The 9,463-nt window shown below is 38.3% G+C and overlaps 2 protein-coding genes across 2 annotated transcripts; both read right to left on the bottom strand.

Annotated features, from left to right (window-relative positions):
* Positions 1-1,722: 1,722 nt before the first annotated feature.
* Positions 1,723-3,371, bottom strand: LOC137265095 (M-phase inducer phosphatase-like). The gene is made up of 6 exons (XM_067800408.1): positions 3,327-3,371; positions 2,966-3,139; positions 2,582-2,743; positions 2,316-2,443; positions 2,064-2,181; positions 1,723-1,890 (listed from the first exon to the last, which is right to left on the bottom strand). The coding sequence occupies exons 1-6, from the start codon at positions 3,369-3,371 to the stop codon at positions 1,723-1,725; spliced, it is 795 nt and encodes a 264-aa protein (XP_067656509.1).
* Positions 3,372-6,097: 2,726 nt separating this feature from the next.
* Positions 6,098-7,326, bottom strand: LOC137265094 (M-phase inducer phosphatase-like). The gene is made up of 5 exons (XM_067800407.1): positions 7,267-7,326; positions 6,958-7,119; positions 6,692-6,819; positions 6,441-6,558; positions 6,098-6,265 (listed from the first exon to the last, which is right to left on the bottom strand). Exons 1-5 carry the CDS (start codon positions 7,324-7,326, stop codon positions 6,098-6,100), a joined length of 636 nt encoding a protein of 211 aa, XP_067656508.1.
* Between the last annotated feature and the right edge of the window lie 2,137 nt (positions 7,327-9,463).

The following is a 9,463-nucleotide window of genomic DNA, read 5'->3' as shown; positions in this document are numbered from 1 at the left end:
TTGTGTGTACAGACAGATGATCTGTTTGATGGGCATTTTAGAAGTATGGCGAGTCACAAGAAAGTAAGATTCTTTATGGATAACAACTTCTTTTTGTGTACTTGATGCGTCGTTTCAGTATGGATTCATATACTGTTGTCAAACAAAATCATACACACTAAAACAAGTCGTTATCCATGAAGAATGTATATAGAGATGTTGGGTTTTGAAAATACATGTTCTCCGAATTTGCGCTCGATCCAATCAAAAATCACATCAGTAGAGATGGTAAACTACTGCGTGGCTGGAATCTGTCATTCGTCCAAGTACAAGGCAGGACTTGAAACTGACAAGAGTTTGCACCAGTTTCCGTCAGATCCAGTCATCCGAAAAAAGTGAATGTAGTTTGTTTGCAACCCACAGACATAAAAACATGTCATGTGTATCACACGTGCCTAATTACATAATGTGGCAGAGACGGGACTCGGGTGCACGAGTCATAAATCAACTTATTTTCTTTGTGTCGTATACTCTGATAGGTGTTAAGTTCAAATTACACGTGGTCAATGATTGAAGCTGTGTACTGCATGTTGTCTTTAGCAGACAGGCAGGCAGACATATAGGTGTGAATAAACCAGACACTGAGCTTTCTCTGTGACAGAGACTGCTTACCACAATCAACAAGTTTTTTTTACGTAACGTGTAGATCATTTACTTGTTTGTGTACACAACCAAGATTAGACGACTGCTCATGACCTCAGACGCTGGGCATGCATACTGTTTCAAGTTCCGCGAACCTATTCACTGCGCATGCGTTATGGACGCAGCGCAGCACAGCTGTTGAAACCAGTTTTCCCCCCAGCGCTGGGGGGAATTTAGTGAAACGTTTGAACTCGGATTTCGCGGGCTTTTTTTTCATCGCGTTTTTTTTTCAACTTTATAGGTTGAATTGGCATTTTTTATGATTTGTTTCGGTAAGTGCATACCAAAAGGTACCAGAATCTGCAAAGTTGTGTTTTACGTTGCATGTGACCTTTAACAATGGAGAAACTACGTACAAAATGTCTTCCGTAATGTCAAGAAGTCATCAACACTTTCTCTAAACAAACATCGGACAGACAGCATAATGTTCTGAATCCATTCATAGCCATATCGTATATGTTTATGTGATATTTAAGACATATTGTCCACAATATTGCATTGAAGCAAAAACATGAATTTCGTTGTGTTAAATGTCTTGAAGTATTCTTTGGGTCATTGAAAAAGACTGCTTCAGTTAAAATTAGAATTTTCCCGAAGTCTTCACTTGTGGTGATAATTAACAGCCATCACCAAGGACAGATCAAATGACAAATGAACGATGGCTCAAGACCTTCCTCGCGTTTCTGAGCTAGGATGCTGCTGTCCGAAGTATACTTTCTTCAAGCAAATACGGTATTTGAAACTCCGCGTGACATAGCATGCCACTTGTTTCAATACTTTCAGAAAATGTATGTCTGTTGAACAAAACGAAGAAATGGAGGAAAACAAACATTGTGTAAGTCTGCATTTATTCATATTGTAAAAATACTATAGATCACATCATGCTTGATAACGGTGGTCAACATAGGTGTAAAGTGTTCAGTTATTGCCTCAACATTCAGGCACCAACACAGCATAAACAAGAACAATAAATAACAAGTCCCCAAAATCTCATGCCAAAAAACAGGTGAAATATCCAATGTCACTAATTCATCCTCCAGATTACCAAAGACACATCTTGAGTGGTGATGCGTCTATTTGGTGACGTCGACTGCGCATGTTCTGTTTGTCTCCTGCTGTCCAGGACTTGGACTTGACTCGGAAGTGACGTAGTTGTTTGGAGTAATTCTGGTGCAGCATGGGAACGTAGTTTCTTGGATTGCATTGAGACTGAAACATAGTAGTAACTGTACATAATGCATGCATTTTAACAAAAAGATTTATGGACAAAAATATCACATTATTTATATAATTAATAATATTATATTTAAATGTTACTTCAGTGCTGGAATTCGGATATTGCATTATTAGATTTGTGCCTATTTAAACGTTTCTCAATTCACCTGATGTTGTTCATAGAAGGCTTTGTATCCACCATCTAACAGGTATACTTCCGGGTAGAAGAGGGAAGGGTAACGGTCACTGTTCAGCTTCCGGTCAAGGTTTCTCAGGTGTCTCAATCTGTATCCGATAATATATCGTTAAATGAAATGGTGAATTAACAACGATAGCTACTTTAAATTTCATTAGTACATCACGCATTTAATCGAAATCTTAAATCTGAAATCGTTCACGTCAGCTTCTCACACACTTACAGTTTGGGACCTCTCTCTGAGGAAAATTCACAGTGGAAGATGAGGATGTTCCGTTGAGTCTTGTCATGGTGCTGTAGACCGGTCACTAAATCCGTGATCAGAGCCTGGTTGTGAAGATTCTCCGCACCCTGAAGTTGATATATAACAGTATATAAATCACCCACATTTAGAATATTGATTTCTGTCATTTCAGATTTCTTTTTTGTATTTAAATACAAAAGTGCCATATAGGTTTGTACGATGAAAGAATTATCAAGAGGCCTTACCTCAATATGACCGCCCTCGTATTCGTAGGGGTAACGACAGTCGATGATTTGGTAACTGGAAATGAGGTCAGCATATTTTCCAGCAAGAAGCTGACTAACTGTTTGTGCAGACACAGACTTGAGATCCTTGTGTCGGCCTTGTATGGTGGGGAGACAATGAACCTGAAAGTGAACGAAACTTTCATTTTAACGCAGTTTGTATGTCTGTCTTACAAAGTGTTTAAGTTCGTTTTTGCATTCCCATTATTTAGGCACTACAGAAGTACTTAATTAAAACCGTTGGATGCGGAAAAGGTACTTTGCACTAAACTGTGAACCATCGCCGATCAAGTCTCCTTCGTTTTCCATTTTGTCCAAAGCAGACTTCATCGCTTCTGACCTTACTTCTTTCTGTGCTCTTTTATTGACAATATCGACGGTCTTCTGTTTCTTGATCTGCCTTGCCACAACATATTCATCCTCATCATCGTCATTGTCACGTGGTCTCTTATCTGTGAAAAGGGACTTCCTTGGGCCGAGAAAACTGGTTTTCTTGAAAACCAAAGATTGTGGAGACACCTGAAGGAAAACACATACATTGCATTTCGATTGTTTAATCCAACAGTTTTATGTTTAATAGACTAGCCCTACTCAGTTATCCGTTGGTGCGTGTACTTTTCTGTCTTACGTTTTGTGCACATAATTTACCTTTATGTCTCTCTATTGTATACAAAGCATGCATAATATATTATAGCGCCAACCTCACTGTCACTGCAGAGAGACTCAAAGCCGCTATCCCGTGAATCGTCATCGTCGAAAACGAGGCCTCGTGTCTGGAAAACCTGTGGGAAATTGTGACTTTCCTCCCTAAACATTTCTGTAAAGGAATAGTTTCTACAGGTCCAAATATTTGGATTAAGGGGTTTTCTGCTAAGCCAGTTTGCAAGCGAATGATGCTTTGCCTGTGCTCTCCCATATCTATATACTTGTTCTAAAATAACATATTTACATAACAAAGACAACACTCGTTGATCGTTTCATTATCCATTTAACAGTGAATCATTCATAATGGTTAATGAAAACATAGTTAAACGTTAAGGCATTTAGGGATTGGGCTTGGTGTGAAAGTGCATTCGCTTGTGTTCCCCCGTAGTTGTGGAGCTAACTGTAGGACGGTGTAAGTGGGATTATCCCGGGTTAATCACCGAATAGAACATCAAATATACCGGTAGACCATGTGTTGATAACTCCTATTTCTGGTAGGTTTGCCAGTCAGTTGAATGACAATTAAGGAAAATTTGTATTTACTTTGGGAACAAGATCTTTAATGTGGGCACGCTTTCTTCATGAATTTCCCCAATTGCATGGTGAAGGTATAAAGTATACAGGTTTATCGAGGGGCTGTTAGGATGATCTGGATTACCTGGATTAGACTTGCGTGCACAAACCGTGTTAATGCTTAAGTGGATGTTGACTAAAATTGAGCCACAATGTGGACTGGTTTAATAAGTTATTGGTTCCTGGTTCTGTTTCAACTTCGCAAGAGACCTCGACAAATTGCTGTTGTCTTACAGAAAACATCTATCTGATATCTGTGCTATCTCTGATGTCACTTTGCATTTCGGAAGCGTCTTTCCACCATAGATGCAACAATAGTACTACAATCAGCTATTCATAAATTTTCTAAATGAGAAAAAAACAAGTGTGTTCTTGTTTCCCAAATCTGTCAGAGACATTTGACAGTGTATATAGAAATGGACTACTGTTGGGTTTCTAAAATGACCACAGGAAGCGTGTTTTGAGTGTATGGGAATAAGTGCATACTAGTATATCTTTTAGCGTGGTGTGTGATGGATCCTGTGTAAGTAAAAACAGGTTGGATGTGAGGCATGCATTGTAGGATGCGTGTTTGGCTGTTTGTGTGTCGTGTTAGTGTGTGAATGGAATATACATATGTGGCTGCATTCCAAGTGCGTTTTGTCTTTTTCTTTCCATACGATGGTGTGAAGACGATTTCTTTTAACTTGGCGACCACAAATTCTAATACGCAAAAAAATTCTGTGTGAATTCCTTGCTGGTTGGGTGAAGGTGTGAAGTAAGCAGGTTCATCAAAGGGGTTGTTAGGATAATCTGGATTAGCTGGCTTGAATTCATGCTCGTAGAAGTTGTGTTAATGTTTGGTGGATGTAAACTGAAAATAGATAACGGTGAAGAGAATTTTATTTCTTACTCATGTCTCATGTTTAATCCAATCTTTATAAAAGATCTAAACAAGCTGCTGCCGTTAAAGACAGAATTGGTTTTTGTACTGTTTCTTGTAAAATGAATAATTCCAGAGTCTTGTGTTCATCTGACAGTTATTGTGTTTACTCGGAGGTGGCATGATATTCATTGCAACATTTCTGTTGAAATTCTTTGCGATATACATGTAGAGGCCGAATGCATGTTCAAGTATGTTGCGTAATGGACGGGTAGTCAAGCTTGGGGTAGTCATAATGGGAATGAACCATTAAAATCCGGGTAATCGTTTATGCTTAGAGATGTGGAGTTACAATGAAAGGATATCCCTACAGAGATGTAATGTAATATATATAGATGCAGTGTCAAAGCATTCTTGGTGTTGGTGTTATACAACAAATGATGTTGTTTGGACTGAACATGGTCGTTAGAATATTTGTGCACTGTTTGTTAGCTGTGTGTCATCGTTGATACACAATGCCTTGTATACATAATGTATCATCATTCTTTCAAACATACAAGTGTGGTTGTTTCAGTAACAACATGCCAACGTCAACACAATGAATGGCACCATTCTCCTCTTCTTTTATTCAGTCCTTAACAATGCAGAAACTACTTACAAAATGTCTTCCGTAATGTCAAGAAGTCATATAAACTTCCTCTAAACAAACAGCATAATTTCATTAATCCACTCATAGCCATATCGTATATGTTTATGTCATATTTACGAAATATTGTCCACAATATTGCATTGAAGCAAAAACATGGATAATTTTGTTGTGTTAAATGTCTTGAAGTATTCTTTGGGTCATTGAAAAAGACACTTGAGTTAAAATTAGAATTTTCCGGAAGTCTTCACTTGTGGTGATAATTAACAGCCATCACCAAAGACAGATCAAATGACAAATGATCGATGGATCAAGATTTTCCTCGCGTTTCTAAGCAAGGATACTGCTGTGCGAAGTATATTACTATCTTCAAGCAAATACCGTATTTGAAACTCCGCGTGATATAAATGCCACTTCTTTCAATCCTTTCAAAAAATATATGACTGTTGAACAAAACGAAGAAACGGAGGAAAACAAACATTGTGTAAGTGTGCATTTATTCATATTATATAAAAACTTTAGATCACATCATGCTTGATAACGGTGGTCAACATAGGTGTAAAGCGTTCAGTTATTGCCTCAACATTCAGGCACAAACACAACATAAACAAGAACAATAAATAACAAGTCCCCCAAATCGGATGCCCCAAAAACAGGCAAAATGTCCAATGCCGCTAATTCATCCTCCAGATTACCAAAGACACATCTTGAGTGGTGACGCGTCTATTTGGTGACGTCGACTACGCATGTTCTGTTTGTCTCCTGCTGTCCAGGACTTGGACTTGACTCGGAAGTGACGTAGTTGTTTGGAGTAATTCTGGTGCAGCATGGGGACGTAGTTTCTTGGATTGCATTGAGACTGAAACATAGTAGTAACTGTACATAATGCATGCACTTTAACAAAAAGATTTATGGAGAAAATTATCACATTATTTATTAATAATTAATAATATTATATTTAAATGTTACTTCAGTGCTGGAATTCGGATATTGCATTATTAGATTTGTACCTATTTAAAAGTTTCTCAACTTACCTGATGTTGTTCATAGAAGGCCTTGTATCCACCATCTAACAGGTATACTTCCGGGTAGAAGAGGAAAGGGTAACGGTCACTGTTCAGCTTCCGGTCAAGGTTTCTCAGGTGTCTCAATCTGTATCCGATAATATATCGTTAAATGAAATGGTGAATTGACAAAGATAACTACTTTTATTTCATTGGTACATCACCTATTTAATCGAAATCTTAAATCTGAAATCGTTCACGTCAGCTTCTCATACACTTACAGTTTGGGGCCTCTCTCTGAGGAAAATTCGCAGTGGAAGATGAGGATGTTCCGTTGAGTGGTGTCACGCTGCTGTAGACCGGTCACTAAATCCGTGATCAGAGCCTGGTTGTGAAGATTCTCCGCACCCTGAAGTTGATATATAACAGTATATAAATCACCCACATTTAGAATATTGATTTCTGTCATTTCAGATTTCTTTCTTGTATTCAAATACAAAAGTGCCATATAGGTTTGTACGATGAAAGAATTATCAAGAGGCCTTACCTCAATATGACCGCCCTCGTATTCGTAGGGGTAACGACAGTCGATGATTTGGTAACTGGAAATGAGGTCAGCATATTTTCCAGCAAGAAGCTGACTAACTGTTTGTGCAGACACAGACTTGAGATCCTTGTGTCGGCCTTGTATGGTGGGGAGACAATGAACCTGAAAGTGAACGAAACTTTCATTTTAACGCAGTTTGTATGTCTGTCTTACAAAGTGATTAAGTTCGTTTTTGCATTCCCATTATTTAGGCACTACAGAAGTACTTAATTAAAACCGTTGGATGCGGAAAAGGTACTTTGCACTAACCTGTGAACCATCGCCGATCAAGTCTCCTTCGTTTTCCATTTTGTCCAAAGCAGACTTCATCGCTTCTGACCTTACTTCTTTCTGTGCTCTTTTATTGACAATATCGACGGTCTTCTGTTTCTTGATCTGCCTTGCCACAACATATTCATCCTCATCATCGTCATTGTCACGTGGTCTCTTTTCTGTGAAAAGGGACTTCCTTGGGCGGAGAAAACTGGTTTTCTTGAAAACCAAAGATTGTGGAGACACCTGAAGGAAAACACATACATTGCATTTCGATTGTTTAATCCAACAGTTTTATGTTTAATAGACTAGCCCTACTCAGTTATCAGTTAGTGCGTGTACTTTTCTGTCTTACTTTTTGTGCACATAATTTGCCTTTATGTCTCTGTAATGTATACAAAGCATGCATAATATATTATAGCGCCAACCTCACTGTCACTGCAGAGAGACTCAAAGCCGCTATCCCGTGAATCGTCATCGTCGAAAACGAGGCCTCGTGTCTGGAAAACCTCTGGGAAATTGTGACTTTCCTCCCTAAACATTGCTGTAAACGAATACTTTCTACAGGTCCAAATATTTGGATTAAGGGGTTTTCTGCTAAGCCAGTTTGCAAGCGAATGATGCTTTGCCTCTGCTCTCTCATATCTATATACTTGTTCTAAAATAACATATTTACATAACAAAGACAACACTCGTTGATCGTTTCATTATCCATTTAACCGTGAATCATTCATAATGGTTAATGAAAACATAGTTAAACCTTAACGCATTTAGGGATTGGGCTTGGTGTGAAAGTGCATTCGCTTGTGCTCCCCCGTAGTTATGGAGCTAACTGTAGGAAGGTGTAAGTGGGATTATCCCGGGTTAATCAGCGAATAGAACATCAAATATACCGGTAGACCATGTGTTGATAACTCCTATTTCTGGTAGGTTTTCCAGTCAGTTGAATGACAATTAAGGAAAATTTGTATTTACTTTGGGAACAAGATCTTTAATGTGGGCACGCTTTCTGCATGAATTTCCCCAATTGCTTGGTGAAGGTATTTAGTAAGCAGGTTTATCGAGGGGCTGTTAGGATGATCTGGATTACCTGGATTAGGCTTGCGTGCACAAACCGTGTTAATGCTTAGGTGGATGTTGAATAAACTTTAGCTACAATGTTTGATAAGTTATTGGTTCCTCTTTCTGTTTCAGCTACGCAAGAGACCTCGACAAATTGCTGTTGTCTTACAGAAAACATCTATCTGATATTTCTGCTATGTCTGATTTTTGTCTGTTATGTCTGCTACTTTTCATTTCGGAAGCGTCTTTCCAACATAGATGCAACACTACTACTACAATCAGCTATTCATCAATTTCTAAATGAGAAAGAAACAAGTGTATTATTGTTTTCCAGATCTGTCAGAAACATTTGACAGTGTATGTCGAAATGGGCTACTGTTAGAATTCTAAAATGACCACAGGAAGCGTATTTTGAGTGTGTCGGAATAAGTGCATGCTAGCATATCTTTTAGCGTGGTGTGTGATGGAAGCTGTGTAAGTAGAAACATGTTGGATGTAAGGCATGGATTGTAGGATCCTTGATTTGATAGTCCTGTCCTGTGTATATGGTAAATGCATGTTAAGCTGATTGTGTATTATGTTAATGTGTGAATGGAATATACATATGTGGTTGCATTCCTAGTGCTTTTTGCCTTCTTCTTTCCATACGATGTTGTGAAGAGGATTTGTTTTAAGATGACAACCACAATTTCTAATACGCAAACAATTTTTGTGTGAACTCCTTACTGGCTGGGTGAAGGTGTAAAGTAAGCAGGTTCATCAAAAGGGTTGTTAGGATAATCTGGATTAGCTGCCTTAAATTCATGCTTGTAGAAGCTGAGTTAATGTTTGGTGGATGTAAACTGAAAATAGATAACGGTGAAGAGAATTTTATTTCTTACTCATGTCTCATGTTTTATCTAATCTTTATAAAAGATCTAAACAAGCTGCTGCCGTTAAAGACAGAATTGGTTTTTGTACTGTTTCTTGTAAAATGTATAATTCCAGAGTCTTGTGTTCATCTGACAGTTATTGTGTTTACTCGGAGGTGGCATGATATGCATTGCAACATTTCTGTTGAAATTCTTTGCGATATACATGTAGGGGCCGAATGCATGTTCAAGTATGTTGTGTAATGGACGGGTAGTCAAGC

The sequence above is a fragment of the Haliotis asinina genome, chromosome 15, assembly GCF_037392515.1.
Source record: "Haliotis asinina isolate JCU_RB_2024 chromosome 15, JCU_Hal_asi_v2, whole genome shotgun sequence".
Lineage (NCBI taxonomy): Eukaryota > Metazoa > Mollusca > Gastropoda > Lepetellida > Haliotidae > Haliotis > Haliotis asinina.
The sequence above is the reverse complement of the archived record's forward strand: the minus strand, read 5'-3'. Positions and strand labels throughout refer to the sequence as shown.

Coding starts and splice junctions, on each gene's coding strand:
- LOC137265095 (XM_067800408.1), bottom strand. CDS start 3,371: ATGACGATTCACGGGATAGCGGCTTTGAGTCTCTCTGCAGTGACA. Junction 3,140..3,326: donor TGAGTCTCTCTGCAGTGACA/GTGAGGTTGGCG, acceptor GTTTTCCTTCAG/GTGTCTCCACAATCTTTGGT. Junction 2,744..2,965: donor ATAAAAGAGCACAGAAAGAA/GTAAGGTCAGAA, acceptor GTTCACTTTCAG/GTTCATTGTCTCCCCACCAT.
- LOC137265094 (XM_067800407.1), bottom strand. CDS start 7,326: ATGAAGTCTGCTTTGGACAAAATGGAAAACGAAGGAGACTTGATCGGC. Junction 7,120..7,266: donor TGATCGGCGATGGTTCACAG/GTTAGTGCAAAG, acceptor GTTCACTTTCAG/GTTCATTGTCTCCCCACCAT. Junction 6,559..6,691: donor TCAGAGAGAGGCCCCAAACT/GTAAGTGTATGA, acceptor TATCGGATACAG/ATTGAGACACCTGAGAAACC.